The following is a 24,966-nucleotide window of genomic DNA, read 5'->3' on the forward strand; positions in this document are numbered from 1 at the left end:
CCATTAAGAACATTTATTCTTAATTACCAAATAATTCTATAATTAATAGAATTTCACTGAAATTCAAGTTGATTCCCAATTAAAATTTGAGTCAATATCTAACAATACATACATACATAATGTATCATATTCATATTGTTGGGCAAAACAGAGAAAATCAATATTCCTTGATAAAAGATCTTCAAATTAATTAGGACATTGTTTCAAAATTATTTCTCCAATGATATGAGAAGTTGGAGGTACCAAATTGTGAAAAATATACATCAATTGTGAAAAAATGAAATATGATATTCTTGAACATTTTGAGATTGAAATAACGTTAAAAAAATGCTATAATTATAAATAAAAATAAATTGATTTATATAAAATAAAAAATAAAGATGAAAGTTAAAATTTAAATATAAAATATAGAAGAAAAGATCACCTTACTTAATAAGGAAAGGTTATTTAGTCATCTAAACAATTTAATCAATAATTATATCAATGAATTCAAATACAAAAGTAATTAACTTTTGTTTTATACATCTAATGAGCCTTTTAATACTATTGGCACCCGTTAGCATTTGCTATTCAATAAATTTCATTCACTTAAAATATTCAACAATTCCTTTCAAAAAAAATTCAACAATTCAATAAAAATCAATTCATTCACTTAAATATTCATTCAATAATACAAAGTTAAAATTAATACTGCCTTCAGATTTTGGCTAGAGAGGTGAGCAAAACGAAAAGGAAAAGTGGATTAATGTTATTGGAGATTTAACCGGCTGCATTTCTATGAAGAGACCACAAGAGGTATTACCATTCATTTGGTATTTTCTTTTTGTATGACTTACCTCCTTTTAAAAAAAAAAAAAACCTGATGGAATACTGAAACGAAAATATTTGCCAACATTGTAACCAATTCTACAGGTTCGGAATATATGCAAGACTTTTACGAAATCATTGAACCGTCAAGAAAATTTTCAACGGGAAGCTGCAGCTACTGCACTATCAGAGTTTGTCCGCTACAGGTACGAATGTTTTGATCTATCCTCGAAGTTCTTGCTATCTTCTACTTGTATCCCTTTTTATTTCTTTTCTTATTTTTATTGTTGTCTTAATCATCTCAAAGCATCATTATTATCATTAAGTTTTCTTGATAAGAATTGCTATGTGCTAATTTCAATTATGTAGTTGCGGGTTTAGCTCCCTATTGGAGGAGATGGTGGAAGTGTTGTGTCGACATGTCTCAGATGAATCTCCAACAGTTAGATGCCTATGTCTAAAAGGATTAGTGAAGGTATACAACAGGGATTTTCATGCAGATTTTAAGTGTGCCATTTTTAGTCATCAATTGCAGTCACACACACCCACTTCGCTCATAATTTCCGTCTAAAGTTTAATATTTGTAAGGTTTTATTTTTTCACTTTAGTTATACCCTTTGAAAGTATGACTTTTTTGTCTATGGCAGATACCATCTGTTCATATCTATTTGAAAATGTGACTTTTGTGTCTATGGCAGATACCATATGTTCATATCTATCAGTATACAACTCAAGTTCTGGGTGTAATATTAGCATTCCTTGATGACTTGGACGAATCAGTGCAACTAACTGCAGTTTCATGCTTATTGATGGTAAATTTTCTATTCTCTCTTTTTATATTGTGTGAGTAGCCCCACTTTTATGTGCATGTTTTGCCCTGATAATTACATATCGGCTAAAATAATAAAAAAATCGTTAAACTTTATCACTTTATTTAAATAAGTACTTATACTTTTATTGTATTCATCTAGTAATTTTTAATTTGCTTCCAAATAAGTTGTTGACCTTTAATTTGTATAATTGTATTTAAATAAGCTTTTATATTTTAATTTGTTCCTAAATAAGCCCTTTAATATAAATCAATAATATAAATCAATTTTTATTTAAAATAAGGGTTTGTATGATACAAATGAAAAAATGAGGATTTATTTAGATACAATAAAAATATAAGAGCTTATTTAAATAAAATTAAATAATTCAATGTCTTTTTTAATATTTTAGCTTTACATATAAATCTTTCTATTTGCCTCTTGTACTCTATATTATTATTATTATTATTATTATTTGAACTTTTAATCTTTTGTAGATTCTTGAGTCATCACTTAATGATGCTTTTGAACCCATTTTGCTTAATTTGTCTGTCTGTTCATCACCAATTTTTTTTTGTTAGGTGTGATTAGTTACCTATTAAAATTTATCATTTTAATAAAATTTTAAAATTGATTAAAATTTATTAAAAAGATAAATTTTTGTGTTTTCAAAAATAGTTTAGATTTGTGAGTTGGTTACGCATAATAAAAGATTAGCACTCCCACAATATTTGTTAAAAAATGTTGCTAATTAATTATGTGTTATCTTTCAATTTCGACAAAAAGATCTTAATTTTGGTATTTAAAATTTAATTTCCTTAATTTTATTTAAAAACATATATATAAATTTTTACTATGCTTGAAAAATAAATAAGCACTTTATATATTAAAAAATTTCTAAAAATATTTTAATACTCTGACAATATTAGCAGGAATCATTTCACTTGAGGAATATTTAAGAATTAGTACTCGAAATTCTAAAAAATCCTATCATCGGCGGTTCATATTTATTTATGATATTTATATTTAAAAAATATAAAGTACAATATCTATAATTTAAAATCAAATAATATTTTCTAAAAATTTATTTCTATCCCATTTATTTGAAAAAATAAAAAATTTTTATCGAAAATTAATCTAAATGCTCCAACACATTGACATTATTTTAGATAAAATTTTTTACCTAAAGATTACTAAAAAATCACTACTCAAATTTCTTTTAGATCTCATCTTTGGAGATTTTTTGTTTGCTTTAATATTTAAAAATCATATAATAATATTATTATTCAAAATAAATTTATAAAAAATGCATATTTTTTTATAAAAAGACTATTCAAATTCAAGAAAATAATGATAAAATTGAAAATTTTCATATTGAAAAAAAACTTCTAAATATTCTAAAACTTTAGTAATTTTTAGAAGACTTTTCTCACCTAAAAATTTTTTGAAACTCACTATTTGAACTTCTCAGAATCCCATCATCGAAAATTTCATTTTACATTTAAGATTATGTAATACAAAACAATAAAGTAGAATATGCACATGAAAAAATATATATTACTTATTATTTTTTATGTTACATTTTTCCGTTACTCATTTTAATTTTGTTTTAATCTCTTTAATTATTTCTCAATTATTAGTAATTTTAAAAAGAAACAAAGTAAATAAAATCTTTTTATTAAAAATTTTTTTAAATACTTTGATACTTTAATAGTATTTTAAGAAGAATTTTCTCACCTGAGGATTTCTTAGAAACTTCTATTCAAACTTCCTTAAAATTTCATTCTTAGAGATCTTATTTATTTTCTTTTCTTATTTGATTCTTCATTCTAATCTTAATTTTTAATTTCTATTATTATTTTTAATGAATTAAAATTTTGAAAGATAAGATTAATTAATCACTATATTCACATATTATTATATTAATTTTATTACTAAAAAAGTAATTATATATTATTTTATCAATATCTAATATAATTTTAAGAAATGAATGAAAATATTTATATTGAATATTTTTTAAAATATTGAATTACTTTTGGTAATATTCTTTTAGAAAAATATTCTCACATAGATAGTTTAAGAAATCACTACTCGGACTTCCTTAAAAAGATTATTATTATTATTATTATTTGATGTGAAGCTAAAATGCAAATAAAAGATAAATTGCATAAAAAATAATAATAATAGCAGTTTAATGCATGAAATTAAATTGAACATAAAAATTTAAACACCAAAGAGATTATAATGTATATATAAGATTCCAACTTTAATTAAGTAAGAAATAAGTAAGCATGGACATGTATTATGTGAGGTATGCATGACATAAACACACTTTCTATCCCATGCTTTGACATTTTCTCATGTCAATGGACAAAAAACAAAATCAAATAAATTTTTTTAGACCTCTACTTTACCCATGCTACTTTTTCATTACTAATTTGGATTAGACAATACAAGGAATAAGAAGAAAAAAAAAAAAAAACTGACAATGCACAGCTTACCTAACGCCTATCCCTCGTTATTAATTTGCAAAATTCTTAAAATTTCCAAGTCTTAATCATCCATTTCTTCTCTTTCAAAACAATTTTTCTCACATCTTTTTTTTTTCTTTTTCCAAGTGTGGCTGCTCGTATTTCTAATAATTAATATAAGTAATGAAAATGTTAAACAAGTGATGAAAACGTTATAGGAGTAGATTTACGATATTTTATCATTTAATAATAATAAAACAAACATATTTTATGTATAATCTTTTAAAAATTTTATTGCTTTGTTGCACTTAGATTTTGCTCTTTTGAGAAAAAAAAAATGAAAAACGTCCAACATATGGAATCTCAATATGGTAGTAATTTTCTTTATTTGTACTTTGTAAACATTCTTCCTCTTTTTCTGAAAGGATTAGTTGTAATTCTTTATTTCTTTAGTTTCTTTCATTTTTTAAATTAAAATCATATATATTTTTTTAATTTTGAAAATAAAAAATTAAAATCACAAGTAACTATTGCTTAAAATGCTATTCACATAGTATTTATAGTTACCTTTCTAATTCTCTGACTATTACCGATACACAAGGGTGGATGGTTATATAAGCTAGAGGGGCTTTTCTAATTCTCTGACTATTACCAATACACAAGGGCGGATGATTATATAAGCTAGAGGGGGGCTTCAGTCCCCCCAAAATTTAAAAAACTTCAAGTAACATGAGATCGAGGTGGATGGTTATACAAGTCAAAAGAGGCCTTTGGCCTCTTCAAAATTTTACGAACAATGAAGTTTGCAAAAGAAATCAAATAATCTACAAGCTCTATTTTCAATGTGAATGCATTATATTCAGTTGACTTAATTAAATCGGTTAATAATACTCTGAAATCTGAATGACATATTTGTGGAAGACCGATAAAAAGGTATTATAAAGATGTTTTTTGGGCAGCTAAAATCCATTGATCTGCTAGGAGTTACACCAAAAATTTTGTTACCTTAGCCTTGCCTCAATATTTATGATCATGGGTGCATACCTATCTTATGCATTATAGTTTAAGAGATTAAAATCATATTATTATTTGTTTATTTGTCATACCAATCAATTATTACTTATAGACCCTTAAAATCAAGAGATTTGTTATAAGAATTAGGAAGTATATATCATCTACAATTATAATCATGTGCATTTAATAAAAGTCAAATTGATTTTTTAGTTTCTTCATAAGACTTCAAATCTACAATCAAGTATCAAACATGTTTTCTCTCTTTTTAATCGACCACAACTTTTCTCCATCTAATCTTTACTTTTAATAATTTTATTTTAAATTTTTTCTCCCATTATAATGCAATTCTTTTTCAACACAAAAGTTAAATTTGACTAACTTTTAAAAGGTTAAAAATTTTTAATTTTTAATCTCAAAGTTTTAATTTTATTCTTCTAAATGTATATTTTATTTTTCTTGTTTTGATAAAAAAATATGTTATTTAGCAATTGGTTTATTTGTGTTTTATTAAATCATTCACAATTTTAAGTAAAATGGTTTATTTGATGTATTATGTTTCTTTGTACATTTGTTTATGAATTGATAAAATTTATAATTTTTGTAAGTTATTTTTAATATTTTTCTTGTATATATATTTATATTGATAATATATATAGTAGTTTACATATGAAGAAAAAAATTCAATATAATATTAAATGACCCTCTCTAAATCAAAAGTTAAGATCCGTCATTGCAAATACAAATACAATTTCAAACCAAAAAAGATTGGATCTTACTTGGGAGAATATGATTTATTAGATATAATTGTAAGCTTGTAACAGGCTACAAATAAATACTATTTGCAATGTTAAATTTATTTATCGTTCCATGATATTGATATAAAATTAAAACCAAGAAGGTTTTTATGTCTGTTTATTTGATAATAGCCATTAGCAATGGTTTTTTTTATACTAGAATCATAAATATGCAAATCAAGAGAGCCGCTTCCTGCTTGTAAGGTCTCATCTCATGGACAGAAAGTGATGAGGTAATTAGGTCCACCAGTGCAGGAGAAAGTGCTATATGGATCATCAAAAGCATAACTATAAGCCTGAGGGCACTGATTCTTGAAGATCCTGGAGTAGTCTGTTGGTTGACATGTTTGGGCTGAATTATATGCATCAGTGCAACAGTACTGAGGCTGATTGAAAGCTACACATGCGCTTTTGCAGGCTATGATATTCCCATCAGATCCTCTAACAGCTAGCTGTGATGGGCAAACTGAATTCACATTTGCCGCACAGCTAGTTGTGGTGCAGGTTGGACCAGAACCGCCTTGTAGGGTTATTGAAACTGGCAAGTTAAAGCCATCTACAAGACTGACATCATAGAAATCTTGTCCTCCATTTGCTGCTAGAGCGAACTCTGCAAGGGTTGCTGGAGGGGCTGCACCTGCACCATTGCAACCGACCTCGCCAGAGCCACAGTCTGCAGTGGCGCAAGTGAATCTTCCGGATGAGCTTGAGCATTGCGTTCGAGCCCAAAGCCTGCCTGACCATGGAGCTGGAACGTTAATGGAATTTGATCCTTGGGGGGCTAACTCGAATCCAGTGTTTGGCAATTCAGGTCCACCACCACCAGTAAAGGTTACTGGCCAGATAGTAAATGGACAGTTGTTTCTGATATTGATGGTTGCCATGTGAGCCCCTGCATATATATAATACATGCAATATTGTTGAGATCGAAGAACAAAATTTTAAAAATACATGAGCCAAAAGGTTAATAAAAAATTTTGGAAATAGAATTTTAAAACCAATTCCTTAACTATTCCGTACATTTGATAAGCTTGAAAATCTTGTCAATAAAATGGTGAGAAGGGACTAGAGAAAAAGAACAAGAACTGTTTATTACCTGAAATAAGCATGGCGAGGGAAAGGGCAAAGAGCAAGTAAAGCTTCGACATTGCTTTACAATTGACTGATTAATTGCTTTACAATTGACTGATTAAATTAACTTGGAGATAGGCAGAGCAAAACTTAGTTTTGGTTTCTCATATCAAAATAATAGCGTGGTCATGTGAAATTCCTTCATGGATTTCCTTCAAAGCCAACAATATTTGCACAAATTCACATTGGCAGTGGGAAATACGCAATTGGTCATTTTGAAAATTGAGCCTCCTCTCATCCTTGTTTGTATCCAGTCAACTCCTAAGTCATCATCTAGTTTATACGAGGATTAAACGACTCGTGACTATTACAGCTACGTATATTTTTTGTTTTTTTGGTTGCAAAAGAGAGTTAATACTCATAAAGAGGAGGATGAAGGGATCGAATTCACGTCTACATGATTTTCAATCTATTTTTTAACCACTAGATTAAAAGGGAAAGTCATTACAGCTACGTATACGTTAAGCTAACTTATCCAACCCGATTTCAACATGGAATTACTAAGCATCACTTAGCTGTTCTTCCTTACACTGTCAACGCATAACTTGATTGACGGATCTGACTTTTCTCCAATTCATTAAATGGTCTCTTCAACTATTTGAAAAAAAAATTCGGAGTATATATTTTCTTCTGCATATAAAATATGAATTCCAAAATTTTGTTTTATGTAAAATTGTGCACTTCAAAAGTATTAAAATGATTAATTTAAATATCATTATCAATTTATTAAATTAAAAATAATCAATTAAATTATTTATTTATTTATTTAGATTTGTAATGAAAATAGTGAAATAAAATAAATTAATTACAACTAAAATGATTTGGGGAATAAATGTTTAGTTATACGTGTATAAACAAGAAAAGATATAATTAAGTTTAGTTTAACTCATTAAATTAATCTCATTTAGTGCTTTGTAGAGGATGCCTAACTTTTAAATCACTTTTAACCATATGTATGCATGTTATATCAAGATTTTTTGCAAAAGTACTTAATATATATGAAAATTTTTAAATAACTAAACTAAGTGAATGACTAACAAAAATACTTAATATATGAGTTGGTATTCTCCTACAGAGTTCATATGGTACCATAAATTAATACATATCATTGTTAGACAAAAAGTATCAATATTTATTGTAGGCATATGGTATGATATGATAATTTTGATAGTGTTTCTTATACAATATTGTAGACACTAATTTTATTCGGATCTACTGTTTTCATTTCAGTATAATATTAATAATAATAATAATAATAATTTTAAAAAATAAAATAATTATTAATTATATAAAAAAAATAAAAAAACAGAAAAACAGAAAGTAGGGTGGCTGGCACTGCTGTCGCCCTCGACCAGCCACCCTACAGCCCCCTGTCTATCCACGCTCACCAGCCTACAGCCACCCTACAGCTACCTAGATCCCCTTTTGAACCCATTCAAAAACTCTCGGACCCCCTCTAAAAAAAAAACTCTCAAACCCCCCCTTTCTGAAAGCTCTTGCGGACATCCCCTCTCGAAAAGCTTTCGAACAGACCCTCGAAACCTCCAATCCTTTTCCTTAAACAACCCCAAACACCCCCAAAATACCCACGAAAACAGAAACATAAAAACAGAAACAAAAAAACAAAGACAAACAGTCATCCCTGTAGGGAGGAACCTCAGCGTCGAGCTCCCTACAAGAACAAAAAACATCAGATCAGCCTTTGTTTTACAAAAAAAAAAAGAAGAAAAAAAAGGAAAACAGCAAACTCAAAAAAGTTCAAACCCTGATCTACGTCAATCGAGGCTTATTCTCCCGAAAAGGATCTCGGATCTGAACTCAGGAGGCCGAGAGGAGCATCGCGATGAATTTTGATAATTTTTCGGCGATCGACAACCACCGGCAACTATCGCTAGCCGCGACCCAGGCGGCGACCGACGCGGTGGTCTGACGACAGGTCGGCGAGAGCCCGAAGCTCTCCTCTAAAGCTCTCTCTCTCTCCCTTTTTTTTCTGAAACAAAAAATAATGAACCAAAAAAAAATATTGAGTTATATATAGGAAAGCTAAATTCAAAATGACGTCGTTTAGGAAAAGACCCAAAACGACGCCGTTTTAACCAAGAAGTATCCGCGTGTGGACTCAGATCTGACCCGAGATCTACATAAACCGACCCGTCAACCCGCTTCAGCTAACCTTGAACCGATCCAGAAGAACCGTCAGTGAACCGATCTAAACTGGTCTGAACCGTCGAATCGTTCGAACCGTCGAACCGGCTCAGACCAGCATTGATCGATCCAGTTCAGGTAAAAAAAAATTTTTTTTTAATTTTTTTATACTATTATTTTTGTTATTTTAAGTTTTTATATTTATGCATGATAAATTTTTAAATTTGTTTGAATAAATGTCTTATTGTTTTAATAATAATAAAAATAAAAACGATCAAAAATGTATATTAAACATGTTCAAAAAAATATTTATTATTATTGTTGTTATTTTTCCTGCCTAGATGTTAGAGGGAATAAAAAATATTTTTCTAAAAAATAATTTCGCCTAGATGTTGGGAAATTATTATTAATAAATTTTCATAAAAAATAAATATAAATAATTTTTAAATAATTTTCAAAAATTATTAAAATCGAACCTGCTTCGAAAATCCGCCTAGATGTTAGAGATTTTTAGAGATATTCATATTTTCTTAAAAAAATGAAACCTTAAACACTAATTCTTAATTTTCAAAATCCTAGGTTTCTAAAAGCCTTAAAATCCAAAATCTCCTAAAATCCAAAATCCTAAAATCCGAAACCCCTAAAAATTCAAAATCCCTTAAATCCAAACCACCTAAAATCTGAAACCCTTAAAATCCAAAACCCCCCAAAATCTGAAATTCCAAACCTTTAAACTCTTAAATCCAAACCCCAAAATCCAAAATCCCTAAAATCCAAACCCTTAAATCAAAACCCTAAACCTCAAAATCCAAACCCTAAAATCTCCAAACTCTAAAATCAAAACCCTAAACCTTTCATATCCTAAAATTCAAGCTTTAAAACCCTCTAAACCTTAAAACCAAACCTTCAGAACATCTATTCAAGCCCTTACTCAAAACCTCCTAAAAATCTTAAGGACACATGTGAAAATTTCATTTGAAGCAATTTGTTTCCGAATGCCTCCTAGATGATGGGGTATTTAAGAAATTTTACTTCGTTAAGTCTTTTCACACGAGTTCTTAATTCGCATTAATAATAAGATTAATAAATAAAAAGTATAACAGTAAATCGGGATCTTAAATATAAACAGTCGCACCTAAGTTCTACCTAGATGTTGAAGAGTCGGGGTGGTCTCATTATACTTAAGAATCCAACTTTAAATTGCATTCCATCCTATATAACATTCATTGACATACATACGTTAGCATGTTATTATCAGTAATTATCTGCACTATTCTGTCTTTAATTTTTATTTACTACTTGGTGATAAAATATTTTATAATAAAAAAGAATCATACTTTAAAAAAAATTGTGATATTACAAAATAAAATAAAAATAACATTCCGAAAGAAATAATTTTTAGTACTTTGCCTAGATGTTGGAGAGTCACTAACAATTATTTTCTATAAAGATTATTATTTCATTTTAAGGATTATTGTGTTAAATCTTAAGCAAAAAGAGTTATTTTAAGTTCTGCCTAAATGTTGAAGAATTTTAAAATAATTTCTTAACTTAAAGATTTTCTCAATAGTTCTAAATAAAAATTTTTAGCAAAATTTTACTTTTCCAAATGAAGGGAATTAGTGTTAAATTTTAAATTAAAATCATTTTTATCTAACACCTAAAATAGCGTGTAATTAAATGGTACCAATTTATGGGCGTTGTGGGGGTACTAATCCTTCCCCACGCGTAACTGACTCCCGGACCTAACCTGATTTTTTGTAAATCGAAATTTATCTTTTTGATAAACTTTAAATCCGTTTTTATAGTTTTATTAAAAAGATAAATTTTTGGGTGGCCAATCACATCCTAACAAAGATTGGTGGCGACTCTCCCTTTTATTTTTCTCGATTTTAAAACTCATTTTTACGTCTAGCGGTCCCAAAACCGTTACGACAGCTTGGCAACTTCGCTGGGGACGAGTTTGAGAGTCAGGCCAAAATTTTAATTATGCGCTATTGACAATAGTTGGATTTAATAGATTTTATTTGATATTTAATTTAATTTCTTTTATTTTATTTTTCGAAAACATTTATGTTAATAAATAAAATAAATTATGTGTTAGTTATTACTTTATTTTGATTTTGTTTTTGGTTATGATTTATTCATGTTATTTTGATTAATACATTATTTTGCACACACTTTGCATATTCACTCGCATGCATGAGCTCTATACCCGGGCTCCATCTTTTTTAGGAGAAAGTGAAGTAGCTACACTCTTGTGAGGTGATAACCTCCGTATTTGGTAGCAAAACACTTTCACTCAGATTAAACCCTTTCCATTAATAACCTATAATGGGCGAGGATCGGGGAACCTTACTAGTCTATAATAGGCGATGATGTGAGGAATAGTCTGGGAACCTTTAGATATATAAATCCTAACCCAGCATATCGTGAGCCATAAGAAGCCTACCTAGGATAGAGCCATGCCACCTTTTTAGAAATTTACCAAAAATTAGGATATTATACGTTATATTATTTTGTTGTATGGTTGTTATATTATTTCTCTTACTTGTTTGTTTTGAATTCTCGAGTCTTTTTGTTTTTTTATTTTATATATTCTTTGATTGTGTGCATTATATTTGAATATGTGGTATTTATTTTAGGTCGATCATTGAAAAAAAAAAAGGCAAAAGAACATTTTCAAAGATTAAAGATTTTTCTTAAATCTTTTGTTTATTGGCCGAATAAAGACTAATTTTCAAGCCTTATTTCTTTCTTTTTTCCTTCTCAAAACAAAAAATTTCATATTTTATTTTATCTTTCACATTTCATACGTCATACATGTATCTCATCCCATGCGCATTATAATAGGATAATACGTGCATTCCATCCCATCCATATCAATAGGTAGCACACACATTTTACTTTTTGCACATGCATCCCATGCACTTCTTGATAAGTAGTGCATGCATTCTATCTCGTTATATATCTTAAGGTAGTGTTTACCTTATTAAGCCAGCACAATACATGCATTGCATTTCATACATACATATCTCATACATACAGTAGGTACGTGTATTTCATACAAGTATGTTGCACTAGTCATAAGAATACATCTCACCATTCACGTAAATATGTCATTGCATTTCATGCATATAGATTCATGAATAATCGGGTCGTATGAAACATACATTGCATTTCATATCCCACGTTCTTGCAACATAACATTGCATTTTTTGCATACACATTCATGGCTGACGAAAATTTTTATTTGGGTCCTTATACATACAAAAATCCATTGTCATAAGTATATATGCATTTCGTGACATTCTCATATTCATGTTTTCATAAACATACTTTGTGTGTCTTCATTTTTGTGATATTCATTCAATAAGGGTAATAGTCTAGAGTCTTTGGTTTAAGTTTCGAAATAAAATGTTTGTCTTGGTAGAAACTAGAGTGATAAAAATGGAGGATCAAATGAAAGCAAGGATTAGTGTTTTGAAGTTGAATCAAGAGGAGTTATGGCTCGAACTTCAAGAGATAAAACAACAGATGACTCAATTGATAGAAATGGTTAAAAGTGGTAATGGAGTTGAGTTTGTTCCTCCTCAAGGATCGTTGTCACTTTCGATTCCATCAAGTCAAGATCAATCGGTTCCTTTTAGTTCTAGCACTCTTTTAGAGCATATTAAGGCATTTGATGATTTGAACAGCGATTGAAGTTTGGACGAACTCAAGAAAGGAATGGGTGAACTAGCCACGTAAATGACTGAGCTCAAGAGTTTGATTTCCAATAATGAGTCACCTGGCTTCAAACAACCATCACCAACTATCTCAAGTCCTAACCCATTCCTAAATCCTCCTTATGACTACTTCTAACCTCCTTTTCAAACACTTAAAATTAAACCCCCAAGTGTCATGCATCCTTCAAAAATTTCACGCTTGAATTCATGTCCCCCACCTCACATTTCACAATCGCTTGTTTAGCATGCTATCCAATCACCACTTTATCAGCCCAATCTTCAACCCAGAGTTTCTCAATTCACCTCGAGATTAACTATACTAGCACCTTTTCAACAAAGCAAACCAACCATAGGACAGAAAAACTCTAGTAACACCAAAGGAAAAGCCCCTATTGATCCAATATCCATGTCCTACATAGAGTTATACCCACTGCTCCTAGGGAACTACCTCATTGCCCCTATCCCTGCTGAACTTCGCAAACCACCTTTCCCTAAATGGTATAACCCTAATATCCAATGTGAATACCGTTTTGGTGTTATGGGCCATTCTTTGGAAGACTGCATAGCTTTGAAACATAGGATGCAGGGATTGATGAAAGTCGAATATAAGTTTTGATGCCAAGATAAAGCCAGTTATTCACGAGAACCCTTCTTTGATCCATGCCGAAATGGTAAGCAGTGCTGCAGGCAATAATAAAGTTGGTCAAGATGATGAATAAAAAGCTTTTTAAGCAAAGAGTTATCCTCCCTAGTAATCATAGTCAGCTATTTTTTTAGGTGAGATAAAAAGAAGTGGGAGCAGGTTTGGCACTTTTTGGCCCCAACCCTATAATGATTTATAATGTGTAAACTTGATACTTTTGGAATGAATGAAAACTTTTTTTAGCCTGAATTTTTATGAATAAATGCCTCTATCCACCTTTAATAATTGGAGCCAGTGAAAAGGAGTGACGATTGTGAATATACTTTCACTGAACTTTCGAAGAGGAAAGAATGTCTTTAGATAATCCAATCAGAATATATGATGGAACTCAAGTTTTTTCATTCTTAATAATAATAAAATTTGACTTGCATATCATGCATCATCTGTTTAAATTCATTATTTTTCATGCTAGTTAAAGATAAAAGATGATGATTGTGAACATGCTTTTGTTAAACCTTCAAAGCTAAAAGATTTTTTATAATAAAATTCTTGTTGTGCATTTTACTTCTGATGATTAATAAAAGGTTCAAGGATAGCTATCCTAGGAAACGAAGTCAGTTGAGTCTGCACACTTATAGCACTCGAGTCAGTACCAGAATCATGGAAAATAAAGATGTTAGTAGAATGGATAGAGTAAAAAAGGTCCAAGGAGAGATCGGTGAAATAGTTACGAGAATGCAGCAAAACGTGAATAGATAACTGACAGAATTAAAGCAGATGATAGTGAAATTGACAAAAAGAAAAAAAGTTATTGAGACGCACAAGACAAGAGAAGAAACAACTATCGAGACACCATTGTATCCATCTAGGTTCACATATGTTCAAGATCTTCATGTGTCATAAGCACCTCCAACAACTTATCAACCTTATATTGGCCATTTTGTCAAGTTACCATCAGTTCAGACAAATGTCAATCTTGGGCATACTCCTCACAACTTCACTACGTGCCTAATGTGGATGATCATAAAGAATTGAAGAAATTGAAAAAGGTGCCAGATCCATCAGAAAATATAGTGATGAAAGATAAGTATGATCTGTTGGAAAGGAGATTAAAAGTAATTAAAAGTCATGATGTGTACGAGAATGTTGACTTCAGTGAACTTAATCTAGTACCTGATCTTGTTATTTCATCAAAATTTAAAGTCTCAGATTTCGAAAAGTATGATGAAACGAAATGCCCTTTAACACACATTACCATGTACTGTCGAAAGATGACAGGCTATACTTATGATGATAAATTATTGATCCATTACTTTCAAGATAATCTCACTGGACCTGCAGCAAGATGGTATACTCAGTTAGATCGAAGTAAGATTTACTCTTGGAATGAATTGGCTAGAGCCTTTTTAGCACAATACAAGTATGTTAAAGATATGGTGTCAGATAGGTTGTCCTTGCAAAACATAAAGAAAAGATCAACTGAAACATTCAAAGAATATGCACATAGATAGAGAGACATAGCAGTTCAAGTACAACCACTCTTGTCAGAGAAAAAAATTATTGTTTTGTTTGTCAATTCTTTGAACACTCCCTATTATGAAAGAATGATTGGGAATATCTTCAAAAATTTTTTGGACATGATAATTTTTGATAAAATTATAGAAAATGCAATCAAGAGTAGCAGGATTAAGTTAAAAGATATGACAGATGTTGAAAGAAAAGTACACCAAAACAGAATAAAAAAAAAGTGCAAGCAGTCACAATAGAGGGGCATCTACCTAATAGCTTTATCCTGTGCAATCCTTATCTTGCTTATCAACCTCATCACCCTACCATAAGCCATATCTCTCAAAACCCATATCTTTGCCAACCAAGCCAGCATTTGAGCTTTCCAACAAATTTCCATCCTCAAATGATCATTCATGATCTTGTTCCTACATTTGAATCCACCATCCGACCAACAAAGAATCGAAAGAGACCAACAAATGATCAAGAAAAATTATTCATCTTTATTTCTCACATTTTGCCTTTGCTAATAGAAGGTCAATATCTTACTCATATGCCTCTGAAAATAACACCAAATCCATCAGCAAAGAGTTATAATCCCAATGATAAATATGATTATCATATAAGGGTAATTGATTACTCAACTGAAAAATACAGGTAGTTGAAAGAAAAGGTTGAAGATCTTATCAAAAATAGTATTCTGACTCCGGAGGTAATAAAACAATGAAAGTTGTTGACTCCATTCAATTGTCAAATGTGAAAAGTTGAGATGAAGAGAGAGGTGTCAAGTTTTAAAAATCAGGATAGGATGATTTTTTTTTTTTACTATGTATATAGGACATGTGCATTGTGTCTCTAGGAGTTATTTAACTTATTTTAGAAAAATTGAATGCTTTGAATCTTTTTCATGAAATTTTCTCTTTATGTATTTGTTTGAATAAAAGTCTCACATAAGTAACTTTCAAAAAAATAAAAAATAAAAAGAGAAAAAGAAGTTTTTTTTTGCAATAAAGATGAAATGATTCTTAAGGAAAATGGTGATTTACTATTAAGACAAAGCTCATCAAATACCTCCACACCTTTTCAAATACTTTCATCTCTCTAATCACTTAAATGATTGGACTCATCAACCATAACCTTTCAAAGAATGTGAGTTTGAGTTTAGACCTTAAAGGGCTGATAATCTTTTTTTAGGCAAAGAACAAAAAAGATTAATTTTGAAAGTTTGTTTTGAATTTCAAAAATCAGATACTCTTTAAAATTTTTCAATTGATAATTCAATGTGTGTCAGGATTTTGCTATGACTATAGATACAAAAATGCTTGAGCCTTTTTCTTAAATACCCTTGTTTCATGTCTTAAGGCATATTAAGAAAAAAAAAGAGTCCCTTTCTGCCTAAGACAATTTATACCTTAATACCTTTTCTCTTTCTTTCACCAAGAAAATACCAAAAAAATTTTGGAGCCCAAAGAGCCTTTCTGAACTATGCGATCAATCTTATATCACTTGATCGTCATTAGAACCTTGAGTAAAAAAGGATGGGGCATAAAAAAAATAAAAGGGACATATTAAATGATTTGCTCTTCTACCTAAGTTTATGTTTGAAATGATGAATGACCATCTTTCTCTATCCTTCTTGTACATAAAAATTATCCATTTGCTACCCATTTGAGCCTATCAAATTTTTTGTTTCAAAATAAACCCTAGCCAAGGATCATTTTCTACATTAGGGGAAAAATTAGGATACATTTAAGATTAACTTCAAAAAAAGTATCCGACATTGAAAGCATCTAACATGCCCTTCGGAGGTAAAAGTCTAGGGTAAAAGGTGAATAAGGCTTCAATTGAAATTTTAAGATTCAAAAAAGTGAACAGCCAAAGATAAAGTTAAGTATTTCTAAGGCAAAACAAAGAAACCTTAGAGATAAGTATCTGAAGCTTCAATTAGAATTTGAAAAAAAAATCAAATAAAAAAAAGAAAAAAAAAAGAAAATATATACCTTAAAAATGAGAATTCAAAGCAAAAAAAAGGTGAGTAAAGTGGCTGAAATTAAAGCCAAATGTTTCAAAAAAAAAAGGGCAAAAGAAGAAAGTCAGAGAGTGCTCATCAGGATCCTTGGCCTAATCACCCTAAATAACATATTTTGAGCCTATTTATCCATTTTTTCAGAACCCTTAGCCTCGACCTACATTACACACCCTAAAAAGCCCATTTTGATCAAATATGGATACTTGGATTGAAGAGCAATATCCCTGGATTTGTATATACTTATTGAATTCTTCATTGATAAAAATATATATATATATATATAGCTCTAAGGTGAAAATCTCAAAAAGACAGTTTAGAACTAAAGTCATTTTTTGAGGCCCTAAAATGAATTTCAAAGTTTTAAGGTTTTATCCAAAATAAAATGTCTCGATACAAAACTTTTTAAAAAATCAGTACCTATTAAAGACCTTTTTTAAAAAAAAAAATAGCATTGTCTTCTTCTCAAATCTTGTTTGAAAAGTAATGGCTAGTTTTGACTCACATAGGAGTATCACGTTTTCAATAAAAAAAGTGTTTTAAAAATTTATCTCTTTTGTGAGCCCGAAAGAAATCCTTGCAACCCTCGTCGAGCTTTCCATGAGATATACCCACCAATAAAAGGAGTTGAATTGTCAATTACCCTCCCATCCATAAGCTTTCCAAATAGTAATCATTAATTTTCAACAGATTCAAAAGTCTTGAGTTCTAAATTTTTTCATTCAATTACAAAGATACTTTATGTAGGATAATTTTTGATCATTTTTGAAAAATTTCAAGATTATTTGAGCATTTTGCACATAATACTAAGATCATTTTTTTTGAAAAAAAATAAAACAATGAAAATTTTTAAAAAAAATTTTCAAAAAAAAAAGGGCAAGAAGAGTCTTTGCATTTGCATCGCTTGCATCTGCATCACAAGAAAGACATTCGTATTTGCATCACTTGCATTGGCATTTGTATAAGACATTTGCATTCACACCATAAGAAGAATTTGCATTTGCATCATGGCATCTACATCCTAAGAAAAGGTATTTGTAGAGGCATCTACATAAAAAGGACATTGTCATTTGCATTGTGAAAAAATCAAATGTATCAAGCATTTGCATTCTTACGTTGGCATTGACATTTGCATCGACATTTTCATTAGCATCATTTGATGAGAATAGACATTTGTATCATGTTTGCATTTATCAACTTTGTAAGTATTAAAAAGAAAAAGAAAAAAAAAGGCATGTTTTTAAAGTTTTAAAGTTCTGTTTAAGAAGAACCGTTCTCAATCAAGATTTCAAAGCCTCTGTTTAGAGGGAACCATCCTCAAAAAAGACTTTTAGAGTCTCAAAAATATCTGATTAGGCGAAAGCCATGTTTTAAAAGATTTTTAAATTTTTAAAGTTTTATTGCCTCTAATTATGAGGAGCATTCAAAGATTTTGAGATTTGTAAGACCTCCGGGCATAATCTCTAAAAGCTTCTGCGCACGACTTTCAAGATTAAAAGATTTTTAAATTTTAAAGTTTCATTGCCTCTGATTATGAGGAGTATTCAAAGATTTTGAGATTTGTAAGACCTCTGAACATAATTTCTAAGACCTCTGGGCATAACTTTCCAGACCTCCGGGTATAAATTCGATTTACGATGTTATCCCGATCGATTCTTTATCTTTTGACTTGTGGTGTTATTTCAATCGATTCTGTAAGACCTCCAAGCATGATTCTGTAAGACCTCCGAGTGTGATTTATAAGACCTCCGGGCATAAATTCTATTCGTAATGTTATCCCGATCGATTCTTTATCTTTTGACTTGTGGTGTTATTCCAGTCAATTTTGTAAGACCTCCGGACATGATTCTGTAAGACTTTCGGACATGATTTTTAAGACCTTTGGGCATAAATTTGATTCGTGGTGTTATCTCGATCGATTCTTTATCTTTTGAATTGTGGTGTTATTTCAATTGATTCTGTAAGACCTCTGAACATGATTCTGTAAGACCTTCTAGCATGATTTCTAAGACCTCCAGACATAAATTTGATTCGCGGTGTTATCTCGATCGATTCTTTATCTTTTGACTTGTGGTGTTATCCCAGTCGATTCTATAAGACCTTTGGGCATAATTTTTAAGATCTTCGAGCATAAATTTGATTCACGATGTTATCCCGATCGATTTTTTATTTTTTGACTTGTGGTGTTATCTCAGTCGATTCTGTAAGACCTTCCGGTATGATTCTGTAAGACCTCCGGGTATGATTTCTAAGACTTTCAAGCATGATTTCTAAGACTTTCGGGCATAAATTTGATTCACGATGTTATCTCAATCGATTCTTTATCTTTTAACTTGTAGTGTTATTCCAATCGATTCTGTAAGACCTCTATGTGTGATTCTGTAAGACCTCCGAATATGATTCTGTAATACCTCCGAGCATGATTTCTAAGATCTTCGAGCATAAATTTGATTCACGATGTTATCCCGATCGATTTTTTATCTTTTGACTTATGATGTTATCCAGTCGATTCTATAAGACCCCGAACATGATTCTATAAGACCTCCGGGCATGATTTCTAAGATCTTCGAGCATAAATTTGATTCGTGATGTTATTCCGATCGATTCTTTATCTTTTGACTTGTGATGTTATTTCAATCGATTCTGTAAGACTTCCGGGCATGATTCTGTAAGACATTCGAACATGATTTTTAAAATCTCTGAGCATAAATTTGATTCGCGGTGTTATCCCAATCGATTCTTTATCTTTCGACTTATGGTGTTATCTCAGTCGATTCTATAAGACCTCCGGACATGATTCTGTAAGACCTTCGGGTATGATTTCTAAGACCTCCGGGCATAAATTCGATTCGCGGTGTTATCCCGATCGATTTTTTACTTTTCGACTTGCTGTGTCATCCCAATCGTTTTGTATTTTTTTTAAAAAAATCACGATTTACTTTCGGACAAAATCTTTGTCTTTGTCTTTATCCTACTCTTGATTCTCAGTAATGTGCAAAGAGAGGTAGCTATAGACATCGATTTTATCCTGGTCTACTGTTTTCATTTCAGTATAATATTAATAATTTTAATAATAATAATAATAATAATTTTAAAAAATAAATTAATTATTAATTATATAAAAATAAAAAAAATAAAAAAATAAAAAACAAAAAACAAAAAAATAAAAAAACAAAAAAATAAAAAAACAGAAAGTAGGGTGGCTGGCGCTACTGCCGCCCCCCGACCAACCACCCTATAGCCCTCTAACCAGCCCCCTATCTACCCACACTTGCCAGCCTACAGCCACCTTACAGCCACCTAGATCCCCTTTTGAACCCATTCAAAAACTCTCGGACCCCCTCTAAAAAAAAATCTCTCAGACCCCCCTTTCTGAAAGCTCTCGCGGACATCCCCTCTCGAAATGCCTTCGAACAGACCCTCAAAACCTCCAAGCCTTTTCCTTCAACAACCCCAAACACCCCCTAAAATACCCATAAAAACAGAAACGTAAAAACAGAAACAAAAAAACAAAGACAAACAGTCCTCCTCGTAGGGAGGAACCTCAGCGCCGAGCTCCCTGCAAGAACAAAAAAAATCATATCAGCCTTCATTTTAAAAAAAAAAAGAAAAAAAGGGAAACAACAAACTCAAAAAAGTTTAAACCCCGATTTACGTCGATCTGAACTCAGGAGGTCGAGAAGAGCATCGCGATCAATTTTGATAATTTTTCGACGACCGAAGACCATCGAGAGCAATCATCGACGGTGACCCATGCGGCAGCCGGTGCGGTGGTCCAATGACCGAACTGCGAGAGCCCAAAGCTCTCTCTCTCTCTCTTTTTTAAAACAAAAAATAGTGAACCAAAAAAAATCTTGAGTTATATATAGGAAAGCTAAATTCAAAACGACATCATTTAGGAAAAGACCCAAAATGACTCCGTTTTAATCAAGGACGATCCGCACATGGACCTGGATCCAACTTGAGATTCGCGCAAACTGACCCGTCAATCCCCTTCAGCCAACCTTGAATCGGTCCAGAAGAACCGCCAGTGAACCAATCTAAACCGGTTTGAACAGCTGAATCGCCCGAACGGTCGAACCAATCAAACCGACCCAAACCAGCATTGACAGGACCGTTGACCGGTCCGGTTCAGGTAAAAAAAAATTTTTTTTAAATTTTTCTATTTTTCTATACTATTATTTTTGTTATTTTAAGTTTTTATATTTATGCATGATAAATTTCTAAATTTGTTTAAATAAATGTTTCATTGTTTTAATAATAATAAAAATAAAAAAGATTAAAAATATATATTAAAAATGTTCAAAAAAAATATTTATTATTATTTTTCCTACCTAGATATTGGAGGGAATAAAAAATATTTTTTTAAAAAATAATTTCGCCTAGATGTTAGAGAATTATTATTAATAAATTTTCATTAAAAAAATATAAAAAATTTTTAAATTAATTTTCAAAAATTATTAAAATCGAACCTGCTTCGAAAATCCGCCTAGATGTTGGAGATTTTTAGAGATGTTCGTATTTTCTTAAAAAAACGAAACCTTAAACACTAATTCTTAATTTTCAAAATCCTAGGTTTCTAAAACCCCTAAAATCCAAAATCTCCTAAAATCCAAAATCCAAAATCCAAAATCCTAAAATCCCTAAAATCCTAAAATTCGAAACCCCTAAAAATTCAAAATCCCTTAAATCCAAACCACCTAAAATCCGAAATCCCTAAAATCCAAAACCCACCAAAATCCAAATTCCAAACCTTTAAACTCTTAAATCCAAACCCCAAAATCCAAAATCCCTAAAATCCAAACCCTTAAATCAAAACCCCAAACCTCAAAATCCAAACCCTAAAATCTCCAAACTCTAAAATCAAAACCCTAAACCTTCCATATCCTAAAATTCAAGCTTTAAAACCCTCTAAACCTTAAAACCAAACCTTCAGAACATTTATTCAAGCCCTTACTCAAAACCTCCTAAAAATTCTAAGGACACGTGTGAAAATTTCATTTGAAGCAATTTGTTCCCGAATGTCACCTAGATGATGGGGTATTTAGGAAATTTTACTTCGTTAAGTCTTTTCACACGAGTTCTTAATTCGCATTAATAATAAGATTAATAAATAAAAAGTATAACAGTAAATCAGGATCTTAAATATAAACAGTCGCACCTAAGCTCTATCTAGATGTTGGAGAGTCGGGGCGGTCTCATTATACTTAAGAATCCAACTTTTAAATTGCATCCCATCCTATATAACATTCATTGGCATACATACGTTAGCATGTTATTATCAGTAATTATTTGCACTATTCTGTCTTTAATTTTTATTTACTACTTGATGATAAAATATTTTATAATAAAAAAGAATCATACTTTAAAAAAAATTGTGATATTACAAAATAAAATAAAAATAACATTCCGAAAGAAATAATTCTTGGTACTCTGCCTAGATGTTGGAGAGTCACTAATAATTATTTTCTGTAAAGATTGTTATTTCATTTTAAGGATTATTGTTTAAATCTTAAGCAAAAAGAGTTATTTTAAGTTCTGCCTAGATGTTGAAGAATTTTAAGATAATTATTTAATTTAAAGATTTTCTCAATAGTTCTAAATAAAAATTTTTAGCAAAATTTTACTTTTCCAAATAAAGGGAATTAGTGTTAAATTTCAAATTAAAATCATTTTTATCCAACACCGAAAATAGCACGTAATTAAATGGTACCAATTTATGAGCGTCGTGGGGGTGTTAATCATTCCTCATGCGTAATCGACTCTCGGACCCAACCTGATTTTTCGTAGATCAAAATTTATCTTTTTGATAAACTTTAAACCCGGTTTTATAGTTTTATTAAAAAGATAAAATTTTGAGTGACCAATCACACCCTAACAAAGATTGGTGGTGACTCTCTCTTTTATTTTTTTCGATTTTAAAACTCATTTTTACGTCTGACGATCCCAAAACCGTTATGACAAATATTTAATAAAAAAATATTTATGGTAGGCAACATACATACATACATACATATATATATATATAATGTATCATATTCATATTGTTAGGCAAAACTGAGAAAATCAACACTCCTTGATAAAAGATCTTCAAATTAATTAGGACATTGTTTCACAATTATTTCTCCAATGATATGAGAACTTGAAGGTACCAGATTGTGAAAAGTATACATCAATTGTGAAAAAATGAAATATAATATTCTTGTACGTTTTGGGATTGAACTAACATTAAAAAAAATGAAATACTATGATTATAAATAAAAATAAATTAATTTATATAAAATCAAAAATAAATATTAAAGTTAAATTTAAATTTAAATATAAAATATAGAAGAAAGGATCACCTTACTTAAATAAGGAAAGGTTATTTTAGTCATCTAAACAATTTAGTCAATAAGTATATCAGTGAATTCAAATACCAAAGTAATTAACTTTTGTTTTATGCATTTAATGAGCCTTTTAATGCTATTGGCACCAATAAAAGTCAATTCATTCACTTAATATATTCTTTCAACAATTAAATAGAAGTCAAATTGCTAATAACTTTGTGGAAGGTATAAAGAATGACTTTTATAAATAAATGTTATTTAATTTGTTGATAAAATATTTAATTTTTAATATTAATGCAAATTTCAATTTATGATAATTTTAACCTAAAAAAAAACTGAATTTTATAAGTAAAAGAACCTGTAGTCAACGTTTTTTACCTCTTAGTTTAATGGCTAAAGAGGTTTTATGAAAATATAAAAAATTTGGTTTCAAACCAAAATTTCATTCTCTTTTCCCTTTTATAAGGGCTATGTGTCAAGTAAGCAACAATTGGATATATAGGTTTAAATGATTCAATATCCAATTTCATTCTTCACTTTTTGTAAAATGTAAATATGTAAATGAATCGGATGCAATCGATTGAATGTATTTTTGTGATTTGTTTATTTATTTTTAAAATTATTCAGAATTGATATATGTTTTATAAGAAAATTATTTGTTACACTCAAATTTAATTTATTTAAATAATAAAATATTCGTGTTAAGTTTATCTTTAACTTATTTAAGTTAAACAATTTTATTCATAAATATTAAATGGACATATTAATGACAATAAACAAATTATAACAAAATAAATTTAAATAAACAAACAAACATATAATTATAAAATTAAAAATAATCGTACTCTAAATGAATATAAATAATAAAATATGTTGAAAGATGAAAGTATTAGGATAATAGAATAAGAAAAAATATATAATTTTATTATTATTGCTAAACAATAAACAAATATAAATGAACCTTAAATGAAAAAGTTTTAAATAAATCTTAAACGAGTTTGTTTATGAATATAATAAATCAAACATATCTCTTTTCATATTTGGTTCATTTAAAAAAATGGATTTAAAAATATTATTTAAGATTATTTGTTAAACTTAATAAATGAATATAAATAAATAAAAACTAAATATATTCACAAACGATTTAACGAAAGCTTTATTCGTTTACATCCATAATAAAAAGATTGATTACATAATAAATAGCATGAATAAATAAAACATAAACAATATCAAAGATGGATGGATAACATCATGTATCTCGATTCTTGAATAACAAGCATTCAATCGGTATACTTTCCTCAGCGGGCTAGAAAAAATTCTTGAGCCCTTATGTCGAAAAAAATATTCAAATTTTCAACAGGAAAATGTCCCCATTTTCCTTTGTTCTTTGTATATGATATATGGTCATAATATTTCGATCTCAAAGTCTATATGCACATCATCATGAACAGAACGTGATGAGGCAGTTGGAATTTTTTGCTCTTTTGTTGGCCTAACCGGAATTTCATTGCTTTATGTGACAACAATTCTTGTATAATTTCTTATAATCGCATGATCGAGTGT

General features: G+C 29.8%; 1 protein-coding gene across 1 annotated transcript; it reads right to left on the reverse strand.

Annotated features, from left to right (window-relative positions):
- Positions 1-5,926: 5,926 nt before the first annotated feature.
- On the reverse strand, positions 5,927-7,290 carry LOC111311011 (thaumatin-like protein 1). Its single transcript, XM_022910389.2, has 2 exons — positions 6,992-7,290; positions 5,927-6,787 (listed from the first exon to the last, which is right to left on the reverse strand). Exons 1-2 carry the CDS (start codon positions 7,041-7,043, stop codon positions 6,108-6,110), a joined length of 732 nt encoding a protein of 243 aa, XP_022766124.2. The 5' UTR covers positions 7,044-7,290; the 3' UTR covers positions 5,927-6,107.
- Positions 7,291-24,966: the final 17,676 nt, after the last annotated feature.

The sequence above is a fragment of the Durio zibethinus genome, chromosome 1, assembly GCF_047325235.1.
Source record: "Durio zibethinus cultivar Kanyao isolate XHJ-2024 chromosome 1, ASM4732523v1, whole genome shotgun sequence".
Classification (NCBI taxonomy): Eukaryota; Viridiplantae; Streptophyta; class Magnoliopsida; order Malvales; family Malvaceae; genus Durio; species Durio zibethinus.